Below are 21,451 nucleotides of genomic sequence, written 5' to 3'. Positions count from 1 at the left end.
AATAATAATAATATGGATAAATTACTTCAGAATCTTCAGTTTATGGTGTAATTTAATGTGGTGTTTGCTTTTTCTTCTAGCCATGACTTTAAAGGACATTGTAAATGTTGGTAAAAAAATGTTTGTCTCAACTGGAAAGAAAGATAATTTTGAAAAGGGAAAATCCCTGTGTGCAAAAGCTGGAAGTGTGCTTGCCTCTCCTAGGAATGAGGCTGAAAATGCTGCTCTAAGAGATTTAGTTAACCCTTTAGGCCCAGCTTATCTTGGGATATCTGATGCACAAACTGAGGGCAGATTCATGTTCCTGAGCGGTGGGCCTTTAACTTACAGCAACTGGAAATCTGGAGAACCAAATAATCTAAGGAATGAAGACTGTGCAGTGATAGATGGCTCTGGAAAATGGAATGATTTAGACTGTTCAAATTCAAATATCTTCATTATTTGTGAATTGTGAGCAGCTGATAAATCTAAGAAAATCAGTCCCACTTTCTTCTCCTGGCTATGTGACTGTGTAGAAGATTGTTACTATACTGCTCAGTAAAATAATCAGAATCAGTTTATATTTACAGTTGTTTTCTCTTTGACATCCAGTTTTGAATTTCCTAGTGAAACAAACCTACTTGTTCACTCACTGTGAATTAATTTGTTTGCCACATGATATGCTGAGAACCTTATGTTTATGGTGTCGGCTTCAGAAAGGTTTAACTCCATGTTAGCTCCAGTATGACCCCCTGGACTTGGTGCCCACTAACATTTGAAAGGTATTTTCCATTACAAGTCCTAGCACAATCCAGCTTCTTAGCTTTATCTGCATTTTGTGAATTGTTGAACTTAAAATGTGAACCAAAATAAATTTTAAATATTTAAACCATGCATCTAATTTGAAAATACGGATATGTTTGGTTAAGAGAGTATTTTGAATCTGGCTTATAGAATATAATGAGCTACTTTAAAACCTATTATTATTATTAAGTGATTAAGCTAATAAATGGTATTTCTGTTCCATCATACTCATGCATTCCAAGTCTAACATATCAATCAAACAGGTGTTCATTATGTGGAATTGTGGTTCAGAAACCATGAGTTCATCTGAGCCACGTTACTGTCACATGTGGGAAAATGGTTTCCCCAGAGTTGGAGAGGAAAAGTGCATCATGCTTTTCCTCTGCGTTTCTGTCAGGAGGCTACATAGCTGCCAGCAGCCTTTTGCTAGAAATAAGAATTGGTGAATCCTGCTAAAAATAGAGTGTCTGTCTACAGCCAATGTGATTTGGAACTCAGACTTCACAGAAGACCTTTCCTGTTTCTCTCTCTCTCCACTTATAACTTCTCCACCTTCTTCTGCCCTGTGAGTTGTACTGAGACCACGTAGATCACCAACAACCCAACAGCCTCTCCCTTAAGTGTGTCTGAAAGACTGGTTGTGCTTTTCGCACACCAGCAAGTGCGTAGGAGACAAACACTCTCCTTTGTTTTGTTTTGTTTTGTGGGTTGTTGGTTTGATTTATTGATTTATTTTTCATTCAGTTTTTTTGAGGCAAAGCCAAACGCTGCAAGGTACCTCTAGATTACTTGGTAGGCCTCACAACTGAAATGGAAATTGTTGCTATAGAGTCTGTTGTTATGGAGATACATTTAACTGCTGTCATGCTTGCAAGCAGTAAGTAGTAGAGCTTTTATGTTTGGTCAGATAGTGAGCTCTCACCTCGCTCAATACAGAGGCTGGATGTGGAGCATGAAGAAACCGTGGCTCTAATGTATTCTCCAGAAGTTGCCAAGTGTAAAATAGTCTTAACTGAGCTTAGTTCACAACAGCTCTGAAGTTAAAATAATATCATACTTTGTCACAAGAAACATTTTAGGCAGCAGAAGAGAAAAATAATTACAGACTGTTGAAAGACACGAGCTTTCTAGAGCATGAGATATATGCTAATCGGCATCGTATTTTCCTTGTTAGCAGCAATGTCAACTGCATTCCTTTCCTTCACTAATTGGTGTCCTGCAGCTATGGAAACAAGAACTTTTAACATTTTGTCTGGGGGTTTTAAATCAATATTTATTAAATGAAAATGCAAGATAGAACTCAATGTTTAAAAGACAGATTTGGGTTAATTTAGGGCAATAAAAGAAAGAAGATACATTCTGGAGAGTTGAGTACTGTCTTGACATGGTCCCGTATTTAGAGATCTGTGGTAATTTAGTCTCCAGTGTATTTACATGTAAAAAGTAAGTCAGTCTGTGTCACAGGTTACCTAGATTTACCTGTGTCCGTGATGAGGTTATCTTCAAAAACATTGTGGTATGTTTTGTGACCATTTCATTTCAAGCTGGGCTAAGAGCGGTGCCTCCAGTAGGTCAGCTGGTAAGTCACTGTGTCTTAGCTGCTGATTTGAAAAGCATTTGGAGTAATATTTTGCAGGCTCTGTTTTCCTGTTGTCATTGTGAAAATTTAATTTCGCCTCATAATGCTCAAAATAAACTGTTAAAATCTTACAGCTATGTAAGAATTTCTCTTTTAAACTGCATCTGCAGCTTCAGTCATGCTGAGAGAAGCCATTACAGAATGATAATATAAGCTATTGGGATCTGTAGTAGTTTGGAGACAGTGATGAGAAGAATAAATATAATAAGGCTGGATGTGGCTCTGGGCAGCCTGGTCTGCTGGTTGGCGACCCTGCACATAGCAGGGGGGTTGGAACCAGATGGTCATTGTGGTCCTTTTCAACCCAGGCCATGCTATGATTCTATGTCCTTATCAGAAAATATTTAACAAATACTATTCCTAATTTCCATGTCAGTGTTTCAAGGGTCCAGCTCTAAAATGTCGGTTAGATTAATTTTTATATGATTTTCTCCATGGGATACATCTTTTTGAACTTTGTGATACTTCTTGCAACCTTATGTTAAGACTTTTTACATTTGGAGAACACAGTGCATCATTCAGATGGAATCTACGCAGACTGAAAATTCCTTTGCAGGTAAGTGCAAATATATTCTTATGCTAAGAATATTGAAAGTGGCACATGTGAATGTCCAGAATTTCTAGATAGCTATCTTTTTTGCCTGGTTGTGCACATGAAGGACAGAACAATGTGTAGAGTAAGTTTGAGCTATTTCTCAAAGTCTTTTTCTTGAAGTAGACACCTTGTCTTTTGAGTCCTTGAGATCTCTGATTTAAGCCATATTTTTTTAACTCAGTGAGGCATTCTTGGTGCCCAAACTTATGACCTCTCTCACCACCCACATTAGGGACAGCATTCACTCTTTAGTGACACTGTTCTTTAATAGATGAACAACAGAAATTGAGATGGAAATTATTTTTCATGAGGCTTAAATCAGCATCTCTGATGACCACTTAATCTGACATTTATTAGAAACTAATCTGTATTATCTGCTGTTATACCCCTGTTTAGAACCTCTCATGTGGTGTTAATATGACCTCCGCAGAGCTTCTGAGCAAGTCAGGATGAGAGCAGCGTCTGTTAATCAGCTGCTGGATTTATCTTTCTAAAACATAGCACAATTTCAGGCTAAGTACAGGCTTAGGAAGAGCTGTCGCATCACCTGTGAACAAGCCATGATTTCTTAGAAGCTCTTTTCCTTCTTTTTATTTTTCAAGTGACACTTTCCAGTGGGAACTACAAGATGGAAACAGGAAACTATTTCAGTCAGTAGCACCTTGAAATTACTGTTCTATTTATTAATCATAGCATATAAATATGGAGGACAGGTTGATAACTTACGCTTAGACTAGAGGAGAAACGTGCCTTTTACTCTGGTTTGTTTTCTGCTCTCGAAGAAGGCTTTGTCTTCATGAGTGAAAAGAACAAAGAAGTGTTATGCGGGGGACACTGTGGCTACACTACTACCGAAGTGGCTCTACCTTTTGCCCTGGGAAAGAAAAGTAATTCTAAAATTGTAGTTTGGACAATAATATCCAGAAAAATAAGTAAGGGAGGAGAATCTGTAAACACAAGTGCAGTCTTAAGTCTCTTTGAAGCTTTGCCAAATTTCTCTGTACTTGCAGCAGGATTGGATCCTCTGTCTTTTCTCTAGGGAATGATTTTATCCTGAGGCACCTGCAGTTAACATCCCTTTTTATGGTCTGTGACCTTAGCGATGTTTTGGGCACGGTAGCTTGAGCTGTTTAGATCAGTGCTTCAGGGTGAACTGTTGGAAGGCCTATTTCCTGGCTCTGTTTTATTCTGGTTTGTTTGTGTCTAAAGCTGGCAGCACAGTCTGTCCCACAGAGCCGAGCTTGTGCTTCGATCCTTCATGTGGCATCTTTCCAGTGTAAGTAAGGCTGGCATCCTCCTCCAGCCCTGGAGAGTTTCTGTACAGATAAAACTTCAGACAGCAGGAGTTTACAGTAGGTAAGTAAACAAAATGGTAGATAAATGGTCAACCCCCTTTTTGATGTGTGGTTTCCGAGAGACTGTCCTTGAAGGTATTTCAGAGATGATCCCAAAGAAATTACTAAGGAGCTTTCTATGCTCTCTTAGGGACAGAGCTCTGCATCTCTCCCGTCAGGTGAGAGCATCTGCATTGTGTGACTACAGCCCTTGGCCACCTATGCCTTGTGCCTAAGATGTGCACAAGGAAAGGCTCTGTGCACTGCTACCCACTCCAAAGATTATTCCCAAGCATACTTTTTGTTCAAACAAGAGACAAGAGTCTTGAAACCTCTTAAGCAACCTGAACAGGAATATTTTGGTCTTGGTTATCTCCTACATTGCCCTTTGCAGATCCAGTGATATCTGTGCAAGGGTGTCCCACTTGGAAGTCATTTGACCAGTGCTGTTTAACTTACAGACCGCACAAGTCCTCTACCCCCCTCCTTATGCACTCTCTTCCCTTCATATACAGCCATGTGTATACACAAAAGCAAAGTTAAGGTGGGAAAAGAGAAATGTGGAAGGAAATGCTATAGGTTTTCACCATCTTGCTTTTTTATTAAAGAGGCACACAGCAACTAAAATCAAAACGAAAGTCCCTTTCAGCATAAGCCATTCTGTGATTATATTCTCTGATTCTATTATGTGACTTTAGTATTACTTCCAAACCCTGCAAGCAAATCATATATTTTTGCACCCAAAATTAGTAAACATTAACTTGACAAGTCAGATTGCCCTCTGCATGCTGTTGTTTTCTAGTACCTGTTATTTAGGGTTGTTTTTTTTAGGATAAATAGCTAAAAATTGAAAAGGTTTTCAATGGAAAATTTTTATAAGGAAGCTGAAAATGTTTGCTTCTTTCTAATCTCATGTTTTAAGGTGTAGATTAAGGCATAACCTGTATTTTGGACAAGTAGGGATTAAGTGTCAGGAATCATACACTACTGTGATCATACAGCCGCACAGTGAGAAAAGCTGCCACTCATCAGTAAAAGCAGTTGTAAAAGCTATCAAATAACTGTTTCCAGTGTCTCTGAAGTGCATATATGTTGTTCACTGAAAACTCTGTACTGTCCTCCATCTCACATTACTAAGACCTCTCCAGTGGTTTCGAATGCTGTAGCCCTGAAGTTTAGCTTTGCCTAATGGTCTCACAATAGCTCTGAATTTGGTCTTTGCTCTAGCAAATTGTGTGAATTGTTGAAAATTTCGTAGTTTACATCACGTATCTCTGTGACGGCGGCACAGTGTGTCATTTTGGAAAGTAAAAAGACATAAAAGGTGGAAGTTGTTGGAACGATGAGTTCCCAGTTATGTGGAAACAGTTGGGAAAAACGGATGCTAAAGAAAAGCAGCTTGGGTTGGGATCACAGTTGTGCTCTTCAGGTTTGAAAAAATGATATTTAGAAGCTAATAGTGAAAAGTCCACTTCAGCTTTAGATGATTGCCCAAGATAACAGCGGAAAGGGACTGACCTTATGAAAGGGGCACTCTGTGTGCTCAGCTGGCTGGCCCTCACACCAGGCTGTGTTACAGGGAGGAGGCTAACCCTACGCAAAGTGCCATTAAGTCTTCATGCTCAGGGGCTGCACCCTCTCTTCAGTACAGAGATATTTCTTCCTTTGTGCAATACCCACACAGCTGCAATTGCACAGCCCAACCTTGAGAGCATGTGAACAAACCTCTGAAAAGGCACAGTTAAGAAAAGATCTGCGCTGTGTTCGTTTTCTAGCTGGATACCCTGAGACGGTCTGGCAAGATGGATAAGCAATGAGACTACCAGTAAGTATGCATATTTGAAGCTCTTTCATGTGAGTTCCCATTCCTGTCAAATGATCATGTTCCTGCCTGTCATAGTGCATTCCCTCATGAACTCGAGGTTATCAGATATCATAGAACCACAGGTTCTTCAAGATTGTCCCGTTCAGCCATCCACCTACCACCAATATTTCCCACCAAACTATGTTCCTCAGTACAACACCTAAACATTTCTTGAACACCTGCAGGGTTGGTGACTCCACCGCCTCCCTGGGTAGCCCACTCTCTCAGAGAACTATTTCCTAAGGTCCAACCTGAACCTCCCCTGGCACAACTCGAGGCCATTCCCTTTAGTTCTATTGCTAGTTACATGGGTGAAGAAGCCAGCTCCTACGTCACCACAGCTTCCCATCAGGTAGTTGCAGGGAGCAGTAATGTCACCCCTGAGCCTCATCTCCAGACTGAACAATCCCAGCTCCCTCAGCTGTTGCTCATAATGCCTGTGCTCCAGACCCCTCACATCTCCTTTTCAGGAGGAATACTACAACCTACTTCCCCCTCATGATTGTGCAGAAGAATATCTAGAGAGCAAGTAAGGAGATGATTGGTGATAGCTGTAAGAAACCACAGGAAAGAAAAAATAAATTCAAAATATTCTTAGTGGGACAATAGCTGCTTTTAGTGATTTTTGTATATATATCTGACAGTATCTACCCTCTTCCTGGAAGCATTCAAGGCTAGATGGGGCTGTGAGCAATCTGGTCTAGAGGGAGGTTTCCCTCCCTATAGCAGAGGATTGGAGCTACATGGTCTTAAAGGTCCCTTCTAACCTAAACCATTCTATGATTCTATGACTTCACTGTACTCATGGCATACGTGCTAGATTTGTGTGAAAAGGGTTGATTTAATTCAGTGTGTGTTTGAAAGCTCTGATCTTTGCTTATGTTTCCTGAACTGTATGGATTGGTCAGCAATCTGTAGCATCTTGTGTAGTCACTGCTGCTGAGATAATATTTGAACAAGGTAATGGTTATGCAGCTGCATGGTGTGTGCGTACTTTGGGATCTGAGGCAACAAGAACAGAAGTTGATGGCTATGCTTTGCATTTCAAGTGGAAAAGATATGGAGATATGCACTGTCTATTGCAAAAGTATACAAATCATATATTTGCTATGCTAAGCAGGACATGAACGAACCACCTAGTGATGTGTTGTGTGTTGCCCCATCCCTGGAGACTTTCAAGGCGAGGCTGCAGAAGGCCCTGGGTAACTTGATCCAGCTGTGGCATTCCTGTTCATTGCAGGGGAGTTGGACTAGATGACCTTGAGAGGTCCCTTCCAACTCTAAGGACTATGATTCTATGAAAACTCCAAGGTAAGCAGTAGCTCAAATTACCCCATTAAGAACAAAACAGGTAACTGAGATGGATATTAATAATTTCATTAAGATTCTCTTGTCTTACTGAGAAAAACATTATTTATTATTCAAGATTTCATATAAAGCTGCTATACAGGCTGTAAGGAGTGACCCTTGAGGAATAAAAATATTTTATTAGTTAAGTAGTTGACATTCGTTGTTATTACATTTCTCGGGGTTATTAAACATTCCCTCTGATTTGTCATGCAAGCTAAGTCCACTGTGCTTTAAGAACATACTGAGCTGCTTTAGTTTGAGTTGTACTGGCCTCAAGGAATATTCAACATCTTCCATCTCTCTCTAGAGAGAATCTGAAGCTATAGAACTGTTCGTTCCCTTTTGTTTTCTTTCTGTGTCTCTGGGTTTTCATCTTTTCTTTCTTTCTATCTACTTACTTAAAGGAACTCCAGGGGACTTTAATTAGCTTGCTAAGAAAGAAAATATACTACAGAGTTGAAAGAAAACAGATGGGAATGTGTTTCTTTATGTAGCTTTGCACTATAGGTTGCAATGGTTTGTGCCTCAGCACAAGGGAAGCACTAGCAGTGTCTGTTATCCTCATCAGTGATTTGAATGCCCACCTTTTCCTCTCTCAGTATCTGATTAGAGAAAATAATTTCCTCCCACTGATTTCTCAGGGCTTTGTCCATTGAATTTTCCCTTTCCTTGTAGTCTTACTCCTCAGCTCATTACATGTCTAAGGAAGTTTCTGAAGGACAGTGAAGTATCCAATTCCCAGTGAAGGTCACTGAAACTTTAGTTTATGTACAGGTGTTACATTTAGACTAACAGTAATTCACATATTCTTACATTGTTCTGTGTGACTGAATCATTCTGTCCAGTACAAAAATACTTCTCTGCGTTTGAAAACTAAGAATTCAAGGCATTGGCACTGTTTTGCTCTGTTCCCAGTGGCTGTTATACTCGAATAGAGGAGTAAACAAGAAAAATATATATATTGGGTGTTGTGCTGTTTAAAATATCATGTCAGTGTTAGCATTTCATAATCAGAACAAAAGATCTTGGTGTAGTCCAGGCCATAGTAATAGCTGAATAACAATCATAATGATATAACAGGAGTGTGGCTTTAGCAATGATGATCTGAGGGCAGCAAATGCGTGGGAGGGGAGGTAATACTTTCTATTAGGGCACGAGGCAGAGATTTTAAGCTTCTACTTTGAACATGCAGAATTCTGTGCTCTAATTTTGCCATATTCCTATGTCTAGGCATTTAACATCTAAGGGAGCCTCTCGAAATAAACACTGAAGCAAAGTAAAAGGCCTTGCAAACAAAAATGCCTACAGGTGGAAATAAGTTCTCCTATACTTGAGAGAATGAGCTCTTTTTAAACCTATTTACTTAGCCAACTGCATCCTCTTACTTATCTGTTAGTAAATGAGTAGTTTTGTCATGCCAAGTCTCACTGAACTCTCTGCTATAACTCTTCTTTATGTGGTTTCAAGTCAGTTTAGGTGCCCTCAAAACAGGGAAATTAATGTGCGCCCTTGGGCACTGAAGTTCGTGGTGTTTCTTTGGCATCACGGAGCTCTGGCTGTCCTGATGGCAATGCCTTCCACCAGGGATTCATTAGTGGAAGCTACTATGAACAGGGCATTGTGCCTGTACTGTGTAAGGCAGGGAGTGATGGAGCCTTGAGGCATCACTTGCTGCTTGTGTTATACCCCTCCTGGCCCTGGTAAGAGTGATATGGGCTTCAAAAGGGGAAGCACAAGGCCACCATGAAGGATCTGGCTGGGCTCGCGCTGTGTATCACAAGCCTGGCCAGGTGCTCTGCACATCATGGAAACTGAAATAATGAAGTGCCTTAATATCTATCCATGATCAGAAACAGAAATTCAGTGTTCCTCTGTGCTTCTGCACTAATCAGAATCTAAAATGTGCAGTTAAAGAAACATGGGTTAAATGTATTAACTGCTATATGCTTCAAACCACACAATTAGATACAACATAGCTTTGTGTTCAACCTCTTGAATAGTTCTATGCAAAAATGAAAACCTATGGTGCCTATTTTGTCTTCCTTTCCAGCTCATATTGGAGGAACAACAATGAAAAATGGGATTTCCTGGGAATTCATTACCTAACAGTTGGGATCCACTGAGTAAGGTGCAAAGCTTCATTTTACTGTGAGCATCAGACTTGAGAAGCAGCTTGGTGAGTTTATTTTCTTTCATAACTCTTTATTTTCTGCCTTGTGCATTCAGTAATGTGTTTCTCCCAGGGACTTGGACTTTCAATTGCAGTGTTCGCGCTGCTTTTGGATATATATGCTTGTAAAACTTAGCAGTGAGGTATTAGAAGGGCCATTTCCCAGCAATAATAAATGCAATAACAGCTTTAAAAGGTTGTTGGGTGTTTGGTTGGTTTTTTTTGTTGTTTTTTGTTGTTGTTGTTGTTGTTGTTATCTGCAGACTAGATTATCATCTTATTTTAAATTGACAACAAGAGCCAGGTGGTTGCTATAAGAGAAAGATATGAATTATCAGCTTATGCTTCCAAGGCAGTCTTGGCCAGGGGCTGTTCAGGCATAAATTGCTTCCTATTACTTCTTTGCAAAGGAGGGACAAGGTCTAGTTCATTTCCATGGGAACACAATGTAGCAGAACATCCCCATGATTACTCTTTGTATTATTTTCAGTGAAAAGCTGATGTTTACTCCATCATAACAGCAAACAACTGACACTGTCATGGGTGTTTCCACTGTGTTGTTGAACAAGAAATAATCTTCCATGTTTCTGTGCAGCATTCCCAAGGTTGGGGCCACAAGCCTAGCAAGGAAAATAGAAGAACAAATAATGAGGGAGCTCCAAAAGTAATGCCTCCCGTTTCATTATGTTGGTCCATGGCATCACGTGGATCACAGTTGGTGGTATGGCAGTACAGGCTGAGTCTTCTCACCGGTATCCCATTGCACTTTGTGGACATGTGACAGATGGCAGCAGAGGGGCAGTCTGACAGAATGGCATCTGTCATGGAAGTGCATGCAGAAAAGATGTATCATTGAATTCCTCCATGTGGAAAAAAATGGCACTAATTGCCATTTGTTGATGCTTGCTGAATGCTTACAGTGGCCAAGCAGTGAATGTGAGCACAGTGATAGTGTGAGTGGTGTGTTTTAGCAGCAACAACTGTGGGTCACCTCCACTGGTTAGGTTATTCACGAATGTGGCATGCAGTCCCTTGTTTATCCCTTGTGAAAATGCATTGCTAGTGACAGAGAGTGTATTGAGAAATGTTTTGTAGCTGAGAAGTTGCTCTCTCAAACAGTTTTACTGTGCTCTTTGTGTACCTGCTGTAGTTTCTGTGGCATGACTTCCAGAGCCAGTAATGCGGCCTACAGGATAGAAAATAGATCTTTAGATGGGGAGGGGAGGGGGGACGGGGAGGGGGGAAGACAAAAAACTAGCTCCTTCAGTGACCTTGGGGACTGCATCTCTCTCAACTACCTTTTTCCACAGCTAGAGGAACAAAAAAGTTAACACTTAATGGAAATCATTGTTAGGTTGTGAAGTGGGATGCCAACTATGAATCTGTAGTTTAAATTGATGTCTTTAGTTGAATGAGAAAGAAGGAACCAGATGTAATCTCTAAAGAAAGGTCAAGTGCTTCTTCTTCCTAGCATAGTTTTAAGCCTTTGATTGGAAAGAAGCATGCCTGCTTTTTTTCTCCCACAGAATCTGTGGAAAACCTCATCAGTCCTTCATAATAGTTTGAATTTGCTTTGTCTAGAATAGAAAATAGATTGAAAGGGATGATGTAATTTCTTTATCAAATTACTTGAAGTCTTTCTTTTTTGTTTTGCGAGCACATCGTTAGGCAAGATCTACTCACTAAGTTCTGATGGAGAGGGTTCCTCCCCACAACTTCCATTCCTTGTGGCTGCTATCTTGTCTCTGTGAGCCTTTCCATCTGTATTCAGCAGTTCCTCCTCCTTCATCCACCCACTTCACTCTTTGACATAGAAATCTCTGCCCTGAGATTCATCCCCCCAGATGACAATGTATCGCTAAGCTGACAGAATGTCACTATTAGTATGTTTGTTCTTACATGCCTCATCAACAATTACATTCTTCTGTAAGATGCTGATCTGTGAGTTAGAGTGGTCCAAGTCTGTCTTGCCCAACAATAAAGCAAGTTTTAAGGCCTACCAACTGTAGAACCAGTATTCTTTCTTTATAAAAGATGTAGTAAGGTATCCTGATCTCTACTTTTTCATCCTATTCCTATAACCAATGCACTATAAACTTGTATAAGAATTATTTTATCAATGTTTCTTATTTTCCAAAGGCAGGAGAACTTCTGACCTTTCCCTGTTTATTGTACAGGCTCATCTTAAAATTAAGCTTCAGGTGGAGAGAGGGGAGTGCTTGCTTATTGGATTGATTCCATACTTAATAAGTGGCACAGCTTTTGATCCCAGCATTTTTGACAGGGACTTATGCTAATGTTAACGAGGCTTCTTAGAAACTGACAGTGGGCACCTAAGTCTGAACTATTTTAAGATCAGTAGAGCACATAAGTAGCAGTGAAAATTCTAGCCAAACATTGAGCATGGATATTTCATGGATGAAGGCAAAAATGGAGAGCTGACCATAACTACTTGCCATGCAGACGCTGTGCCAAGGACAACAAGGTAAGGCAGCTGATTCCAGGAACTTGCAGCATAGTGACATATTTAAGATAAATGTTCCACAGGTTACTAAAATAAACTGCTGTGTCTATACAGCACTGCATTTTATATGACAGTGTGCTGTATATCTTCATGTAGATTGGACTATAATAAAGTTGTTAGTAACCAGTTCACTTCCAAACAGTGAGCTGAGCAAAATGGAGAGTTCACCTAATTTTCTGAGTAGATGTGTGAGGGTTATACAGAAGAAATTTGTTCCAGTTTTGAAATGACCTTGGAAGTTGTCAGACTGTTTATTTGAGGGATACAAGCCCAGCTGCTTGATAAAGAAGCAGTCTTTCTGGATAAACGGCATGTTTCAAAACCAGATTCCACCTTTTCTCAAAATTCTCCATTGCTAACAGTTGAATAGACTGTTGTGGGGCTTGGCTTCAATTTCCTTTTGCGGGCATTATCCACGTAATGCCATACCAGCAATAATTCATGTGTCAGAGGACCTCAGAAGAAATCTTACTGTTCTACCTAAGGCACAGAAAAGGATGCAGTATCAGAATCCTGCTGAAATCTCTGGAGTACCCAGGCTGGGTTTTGAGGATGTTACTCTGTTAAAGAGCTTTGGCCGTTGCCGCATAGGCTTACCTATAGATTTCAGAATTCTGATCCTTTTAGCTATTCAACGAAGATGCCGGGCTGCAAAAAAAATAAAGTATTTGCTTTCTTTCTTCCTTACTCTTCAGTATATTTGTTTTCCCTGATTCCTTGCTACTTCACAGAGGAAAGTAAATCTAATGGTGGGTGATGATTTAACGTCTTACCCGCTTCTATTGTGCAAGTGTAATCTGGCTCATGGTAAAAGAATTTTTCTGAAGTGTGTATTGATGTTAAACTTTTGGTACAAGATGATAACTTGGCTGATAATGGCTTAAGATGTATAAAACCTTGCCACGTTTTACTCTTGCCACACTTGCCTGAAAAAAGGCAGCATGTGGCTGTTGAGGTTTGACTGAATTCCCTGCTTAATATTTTCAGTTCTGTGTTTAATCTTGTGAACTGCAGATTGTGTTCGGTGCAAGAAGCAGCAGTAATTTGCCAAGCTTTATAAAGTTGCTAATTGATTAAGGTTGCACAGGCACATATGTGGGCAGTGGTACCCCAGAGCAGTGTTAACCATTGCAACTGCTATAGAATTGCCAAGGAACTTGACCTGTGAGATCATGTTCTGGTAAGTTAGATTACCAAGAATGTGGACCCCTAACCATTCAAAATATTCCTTGCCAAAATCTGGATTGAGTTTATCCTTATCTTGCACCTGCAGAAGTTTTTCAGAGCTGTAAGTACTTTGGAAGCCACATGGAAACAGAAAGATTAATGTCTTCATTGTGTCATATTTCCTGCTACCTGTGCCATTCCCAAAGCACAGCAGCAGTAACATGCAAGGCATTTTACCTGCTAATACCTAACATATATACTTAATGCATGTTCATTTCATCTATTATAGTATCAACGGATGGCGCAAGATGTTTTTAAAAATGATTAACCTGCATTCAAACACTTTCTGCATATCAAGTAGAGGGAAGAATTTTGATGACAGATCTTTTATAACAGCTTATGAGAGCTAACCTTTGGTGGGGAGACTGAAACAGAGACTGGTATCTCCTCAGCTTGTTATGAACATTGGTGGCCACATCTCCTTTTGGTTTTAATAAAAGGAAGAAAAAAGATGTTACATTCATTGGAATTCTATTGCAATTTTGTACCTTTATACTAATGCACAATTCTGGAGTTACCTGTTCAGTTGTTTTTCCCTGTTAAAAAATGAAACTTGAACTTTTTCTTTTGTAATAGGAATATGAGTTTATCAGCAGTAAAAAATTCTCTCAGCATTTGCATAACAACTGTGTAAGCAAAACTAAGAAGGCCTGATTTGTGCCCTGATTATCCAATCTCTGCTTCAGCCCAGTGTCATTGAATAAGAGCCACAGTATATAAAGGGGCCTTGTAAGAACTGCTCATTTTCACTTTGAAGCAGAAAGGTGAGTTTAATTTGACTTTTAATAAATCAAAAGGAACTTCAGCTAGTAGGGAAACCTGTTCCATTTCATTTGGGATATGGAGGTTTTTAGGGTTGTTTTGTTTGTTTCTTTGTTTGTTTTTCCACTTATATTAGTAATTTTACTGGATGAGGAGATGCCTGAAGGATACCAGATAGTGGTGACTGATGATGGTCATTAAAAGTAGATTAAAACTGAAAAGCTGTCTTCCCATTTTGTTATATAACTGATCAGAACTCTGGCTGTGCATCATGATCCAATTACGAGCTGGGTCCAGTAGTTCATTTAAATGCATTTCCCTGAAAGATCAGCATCAGAGGAAAAGTACCTGTTGTAATAGCATTCTCTTATCTTGGTGACTTGAGCATGCTCAGCTACCTAAGGTAGTTTCTGTTACAGCCTTTTATAATCTACTCTCTGCAGTCAGATCAGAGTGATCTGCTAGCCTTCAACACAGGTAATGGTGAACAAACTGAAACAGCTCAGATTCAATGCATGAAATGTGACAGTGCTATGATACAGTATGCAAGTTCTCAGGTTGATTAGAAATGTATGTGTTAAAATAATCTCGGCTGCAAGGAGCTTCTTACTTAAGCTGCTCAGTGTATCCATATTAAAATTTACAGCATAAATGAACGTTCTTATGTTCAAAAGTACATCTCACTAGACTCAGCTTGATGAAGCATTTCTGTAGACAAACAAGTAAACTTTGCTCTTAAAAATCATCAGTACTGATGTATATGTAGAACAACATAAAAAGCCTTTTACAATACAGTCAGCCTGGCAGATGAAACCGTTCTTCGTATTTTTAAAGCTCAATCCAGTTGTGCAAATCCATTCAATAAATGGCACTAATAATAAACTGACATTCTAATTCTGCTTTTCATTTATGCTTTGAAACAAATTCCTTGTGCTAACTGATGAATGCCCATTTGTTAGTAATAAAAAGTAGTACATGATCATCTGATTGAAAAGCCTATGGTCAAGCTCTGTATAAGAGTCAGCCCACCCAGGTTGTCTCATTCAAACCGTATACTCATTCTGGCGTCTTGAACCTGTCTTTTTCTCTCATTTTCAGCTGAGTAATGTCAATAACTGAGTATCTCTGTGACATAGCATCATATTTTTCACCAGTTCAAGTTTTATAACCACACAGCATTGGACAGAACTACAGTGATCAGTGGTTTGAGAGCACTTTGTACTCATGATATCTCAGCACAAAGATTAGAACCTTACTTAGTGTTAGATTATAACTTACTTAGGATGAAATAAAATGAGTGGGCCTATTGCCAACCAGCAAACATGCTTATTTGGACCACGAACTCTGGCGTTTTCAAGCTTGTAGAATTTTGTTCTATCACTCCACCTATTTCAAATAAATGTGCCTAAGTCATATCATGCCTAAAGAGATTGCAAAGTAGCTCCAAACCTTCACAATGACCTCTGTAGCAGAATTGTGCTTTTCAGGTTGGCGACATATATGTCTGTGTTCAGTTGACTGATTATAGGTCTTATAAACAAGTGGTGGGTTAAACTTGGTCAGTTCTACCCCTTTTGCAGAATCACTGTCTAACAAATAAGTGTGTTTTCTTACAGCTTCCCTCAGCAACCATGTTGTCTTACTCATTCTGCACGATTGCAACAGCAGTTGCTTTGCTAATGCCTTGCCACGCACAAAACTGTGCAGGAGCTCCTGAGCTACCCAGTATCCCTGGAGTTAGTGGGCTGCCTGGTGTGGGAGGTAAGAACAGTAATGCTCTTCATATGCACATACTGATCATTACTCTTCAGTAGGAAAATAATCACTTGTTCTCTTTTCATTCAGCCAAAATAAGACTACTGTAGATGAACTTCAATATAATTTGCATTGTGTAATTGTATTTTGGGTCCATTACTAGACTGCAAGCAATAAAGAAGTTATGAATAACCTCAAACTGCAGTTTGTTAGATTTAAGTTCTGTTGTTTGCATTCCCAGATGTTCACCCCCTTAGAAATAAAATTATGTTCCTCTTTTCCAGGTCTCAATAGATACCTTGGAGGCCTATTGTGGCCTTCCAGAAAAGAGAAACTTCCTGAATATCAGTGGTTACAAAATCAGCAAGGTGAGAAAGGAGTAAAAGAGGTCAACAGCAGGTTTGTAACACTAGGTGAAAGAGGCTGATCTCTATATAACGTTTTGTCAGAAGAGTGACTCCTTTTTTTTTTTTAATTCACACGTCTTATTTTTCATTAACGATAACATGATCACAAAAGCACCCCAGTAATTTTTTAGTATGTTTAATATCATTGTTACTAGTGGAAACAGGCTTGAAATAAATATCTACCTTTACAGTCAGACCCAGTTTTAAGCATCCAGTGCATTTCACACCATCTACATGGAAACCCTCCTGTATCAGTGTTTACAGTTTCCCTTAAAATAAAGAGTAAAAACCCAAAGCATCCATTCAGCACCATAATAATAAAATTGTAATTTAAATTTTGCTTGATGTCACAGAGAACAGACCCTCTCCAAAATATCCCTTGTGTGAGTTCAGTAACAATTATGAGAATTAAGCAAATTCTCTTTGCAAAACCATGGCAAAATATTTTATCTTAGGACCTTTACACTCTTATGGACATGACATAAACTCCAAGCTATAAAAAATATTGTATTTCTTTTGTAGTTTTTAATAGGCTTTTTCTACGTGTAAGTGAATTTCTGAGTTTTTCCAAGGGCTGTGGGGTTTTCCTTGTTTATTTTGGTACAGATTAGTCAGAAAATGACAAAATATTTTATATATATATATATATATATATATATATAACCTTGGGTGTAGTTAAAATACATTATACACTGGTTAGTTTTGAAAAATAGTCAGTTTTCTCCACTGAGATACAATGGTACATGATATCTTTATAAGCAGAACCTAGCTTTTCCTGATTGTGTAACTTCTATTTTCACCTGTTTAGGTCTACCTACTTCTTTTGAATATGAACTCCACAATGTTTTACTGAATCTAAGGCAACGACTTCTCCAACTTGAAGGAGGTAGCCTTTTCGTTTTTAATGTTTTAGCTCTCAGTCATTTCAAGTGCAATGTGCAAAATTAATTACAGAATCAAGACCTGTGGAAAAGAAATCACACTTGAAAAAATGGAACTACATTCCAAAACTAGAACTTGCTGTGAAACGTCACTGAGGTGTCCTAGGAATGTTGTAGAGCTTGTACTCATTTCCTGTAGTGCTACTCAGTTTTGGCCTTAGGTCAAGTAGACCAGAACTTTCAAGGATCAAATGGGCTTTTTATTCCCAGTACTGACAGTATAGAATAAGGTGTAGTCTGTCCACGCCATCTTTAAAATTATGCAGTTGGTTATCTGTTAAGACTGTTAAGAATTAATTGAATTTACTTAGATGCTGTAATAAATAATGCCCAGTTCAATTTGATGTCCAGTATGCAGCACAAAGCTCGTTTGTAAGACAACTTAGAGTGCTGCTTTGCACTTTACAATATCCTGCATTTTTCAATTGAAAGGCAAGATGCACTTAGGCACGTGAGAAAAGGAACAGTAAAGAAAGGTACTTTCTTAGTGGGAGAGAAAAATACAAGCTTCTAACAGGAGCACTGAATACATTTATTCAAATTTTATTGATATTTCAAAATAAATAAATAAATAAATAAAATCTGAATGGCATTGCAGTTTCCACACAGATTCATGGAAACTCTTCAGCCTTGTCCTCCACTGCTTTCATTTCTATCTACGAGCAATGAAATCATTGAAGGTGGCTGAAGAGTTTTGTGTGCTGAGTACACAAAAAACATTAATTCTTCATGTTTTCAATTTGAAACAAAATTGATCCTCTGTAAGGAGTACACATGACTGTTTTAGAGCTGATACTGTACCTGGTATCCTTGCACTGAAGGCAATCAGGACAGATGGTCACAAGCAGCACAGCAATGTGCTTACTTGTGAACTGGTAGAGTTTTGAAGATCATTATTCCTCTTTATCCTGCTCTTCGCTTCCATTTCTGCCCTTACCTGCCCCTCCTCTGCTCCTCTTACCACTTTACATTTTCTCTACGCCCCTTTACTTCTCTGGTTTCTCATCAGTATGCCACAAGAAATCAGAAAGCGAGCAAACTCTTTTCTTTTTATGTTACAGCGCTTGCTTTGGATGGAAAAATAACAAAAGTAGGAGAGAAAATATTTGCCAGCAATGGAAAGGAAGTCAATTTTTCATCTGCCCTAGAATCCTGTGAAGAGACTGGAGGAACTCTTGCAACTCCCATGAATGAGGAGGAGAATAAAGCTATTATGGGTATTGTGAAACAGTATAACCGATACTCTTACTTGGGTATTAAAGAGAGTGACACTGCAGGTCAGTTTAAGTACATGAATGGCCAACCTCTAAATTATACCAGCTGGCAACAGAATGAGCCTAATGGCAAAGGGACAGAAAAATGTGTAGAGATGTACACTGACGGAAACTGGAAAGACAGAAAATGCAGCCTGTACCGCCTCACAATCTGTGAATACTAGAGAATGACCTTTCAGGCACCTGAGAACGTGGAGACCATGAAATACCCTATGTTTCATTCAGACTGATACAATTTCTGCAATTATTCAATGTCAGAAAATCTAAAATGAATCATATTACTATATATTTTTATGCATAAGAAGCTGCCAAATGTAGAAGGTGATTAACTTACTTAATTAAAATGTGCTTAATCTGATGTACTTGTCTCTTTTTCGGAGGGCTGGGAGCTCAGAATTCATTGGTCACAACAGATTGCCTCTCTGCACTATGTCTACGTGAAAATTAGAGGAAAATTCCCAAGATAGGGTTTGGGTATTGGAAAAAAACTGAAGATAAAATTATCTTCAGTTGAAAACACTGTGAAAACATTTCCTCACATTTAATAAATAGCTTTTGCTCTCCAGGTCATGAATAGATTTTATTGGACCAGTGACGGTCTTTGGACTTGAGTGTCTTGTAGAACTGTAAGGCTCTCCTAGAAAGCCTTGAATGATACATGTGATAGCAAAGCATGCATGAATACACTTAGCATCCATATTTAACCATCTTTAAAAAAGTACTAACAGTACTGTTTGCAATTAATTTTCTTAGTTAAATCAGAAACCATTCTCTGTAAAAAAACTGATAAACAGTGCCTTTGATTTACATAAACATATGAAAAGTTACATAAGACACTAAAATTGAATCTTATTCCTAAAACATCACATTCTCTCATAAAATTATGACCACTGTTGTGTTAAAAGGCCACTTGTCATCTCCCACACAACTGACACATATACTACTCAAGGAGAGCAGGTAGAAGTTCAATCAATTCATACACAAACTACATCTCTACTCATGTCATGCCTAGAAACCACAAAGACCACGTTTCAAACCTCAAGAATGATTTTTGTGCCTCTCAGTTTCAGTAGCTGGCTTGGGCAGTGGGATCCCAGAAAAGGACTAGAAGTAGAAAATCCTCATACGCTTACCCTGCATTAGGGAATTCCTGGGTTCATCCTGGGCTCATTTTCCCACAGCCTGAGAGAGAGAAGATAGTACTGGAATTAAATCACATGCTAATACCTTTTAATTCATCTTTTCCTTCTTTCCCACAACTGACTCAGTGAAGGGAATCTATATGAACCTGGACCTGACTCTGGGCAGTGTTTCCCCTGCCCTATCCTTTCTGTGAAAGGGATGGGGTCTGTCCAGTGTGGTCATTTGGAGCTCTGTTGGGTAGGAAAGCCTTAGGATGTTCAGACATCAGCACAAGCTTAATCTGGTGGGAAGGGTCTTGTGGCTGGCATGCCGTGTTGGACAGATACAGGCTCTTCAGAAAAGACAGGCTGAGCACTAAGAGAGTAGTGGGCATGGGACAGGCTCCCCAGGGCAGTAGTCACGACCGGGAGCTGCTGGTGTTCAGGAAATGCCCAGGTAACACTCAGACATAGCCTGATTTTTGGATGGTCCCATGTGGGAATAGCATTGGACTCCATGACTTCTTTATGGGTCCCTTCTGACTTGAGATATTCTATGATTGTACAACATGGAAGAGGAGGAGGTAATTTTCACCAGGACCTCACACAGGATGAGAGTGGATGTGCACATCCATGAAAATGGATGTGAAAATGGGCAAAAAAACACTCAGCAGCGTGCTGGATAGAATTCAAAATGTGAACACGCTTTACAAAATAGTGTTCTTGGAGACCTATATTGCCAATAAAAAGTTTGGCAAAAATTTCATATGGGAAGAGGACAGATCATCCAATCCTGATTTATTATCTGAAACAAATTTGCATGTTCACTGCATAGATGTCTTGCTAAATTCAGAGTATTCTGTTCTTTAATAGATTGTTCCCATCATACCAATGTATACGTGATGACTATATAAGGTCCGTATTAAAATCTTTAATGTGTAACATCTTACATAACATACTACCTGGTAATTTCCAGCCTAGACTGATATCCTCTTTTATAACCATGTAGTTTAATTGGATGTTTTCTCTTAGAAAAACTCAAAAATCATTCCTTCCTCCTTCCCTCTGCACTAATCCCTCCCACCTGTAAAGAAACTGACTTTAGATTACATCGAATAAGTATCTTTCAGTGTATTCCTGATTTTTGTGGAGGGGAAAAAAGGTGGTTGGGCAAGGGAGGGGTGGGGGGGATGATTTAAAACAAAGTCCCATGGTTCATCAGAAAACTGAGCTCCAGTTCAACCTTGTGTGCACAGACTAAGTGACAGGACATGACCTAGGGTGTTATGGCTATCTTATATTATCAAAATTGTGACCAATGTCTCCTTTATAGGTTTTATTTTCAATACTGAAGCCAGACTTCAGGAAGTTTAATTACAATATTGCTCTGTTCTTTTCCAGGAGGTGAAAAAACACCAGTGCCCTGATGCCACAAGGTCCTGCCAGTGCTGCAAGTGTAAGGTAAGCTTAAGGTTAATCATACACTTCATGTTTATTTGCAGCTTTTCTTTAGCAGAACCGTAAGTGGGAGAAGAAATATTTGCTACTGGAGATATTTGCTTGCTGATTTTGAAACCACACTGAAATGAGGTGGAAAGAGTGACAGTCCCTCTAGAACTCTCATGAGCTAGAGGAAAACAATGTTCTTGAGAGTATTGTGTAATGGTAAAACAGACGTGCTTGTCTGGGTGTTGATGAGAGTCAG

The 21,451-nt window shown here is 39.2% G+C and overlaps 2 protein-coding genes across 10 annotated transcripts in view; both read left to right on the top strand.

The window, feature by feature from the left end:
• Nucleotides 1–1,010, top strand: part of MBL (mannose-binding lectin) — a 41,543-nt gene extending 40,533 nt beyond the window's left edge. For all 8 annotated transcript variants that reach the window (XM_085553813.1, XM_015866106.3, XM_015866108.3 and 5 more), the window contains one exon: nt 81–1,010. In XM_085553813.1, coding sequence (XP_085409939.1) covers nt 81–454 — 374 coding nt within the window. In that variant the 3' untranslated portion in view covers nt 455–1,010. The remainder of the gene's footprint in view (nt 1–80) is intronic.
• A 6,334-nt stretch (nt 1,011–7,344) lies between these two features.
• On the top strand, nt 7,345–18,983 carry LOC107315597 (pulmonary surfactant-associated protein A-like). 2 transcript variants are annotated; one of them, XM_015866110.3, is made up of 6 exons: nt 7,345–7,526; nt 9,616–9,741; nt 15,865–16,009; nt 16,288–16,371; nt 17,219–17,296; nt 18,413–18,983. In XM_015866110.3, the coding sequence occupies exons 3-6, from the start codon at nt 15,880–15,882 to the stop codon at nt 18,787–18,789; spliced, it is 669 nt and encodes a 222-aa protein (XP_015721596.2). In that variant the 5' UTR covers nt 7,345–7,526; nt 9,616–9,741; nt 15,865–15,879; the 3' UTR covers nt 18,790–18,983. The 2 variants fall into 2 exon arrangements, with proteins under 2 accessions (XP_015721596.2, XP_015721595.2); XM_015866109.2 differs by lacking the exons at nt 7,345–7,526; nt 9,616–9,741 and adding an exon at nt 14,227–14,250.
• Nucleotides 18,984–21,451: the final 2,468 nt, after the last annotated feature.

Source organism: Coturnix japonica, chromosome 8, assembly GCF_054131305.1.
Source record: "Coturnix japonica strain WE chromosome 8, WE-NBRP24, whole genome shotgun sequence".
Taxonomy (NCBI): domain Eukaryota; kingdom Metazoa; phylum Chordata; class Aves; order Galliformes; family Phasianidae; genus Coturnix; species Coturnix japonica.
This window is presented reverse-complemented; position numbering and strand designations above follow the sequence as displayed.

Bases quoted from the DNA above. Each gene is read 5' to 3' on its own strand.
- LOC107315597 (XM_015866110.3), top strand. From the start codon at position 15,880: ATGTTGTCTTACTCATTCTGCACGATTGCAACAGCAGTTGCTTTGCTA. The intron at 16,010-16,287 runs GTAAGAACAGTA...CCTCTTTTCCAG, and splicing joins TGGGCTGCCTGGTGTGGGAG to GTCTCAATAGATACCTTGGA. The intron at 17,297-18,412 runs GTAGCCTTTTCG...TTTATGTTACAG, and splicing joins ACTTCTCCAACTTGAAGGAG to CGCTTGCTTTGGATGGAAAA.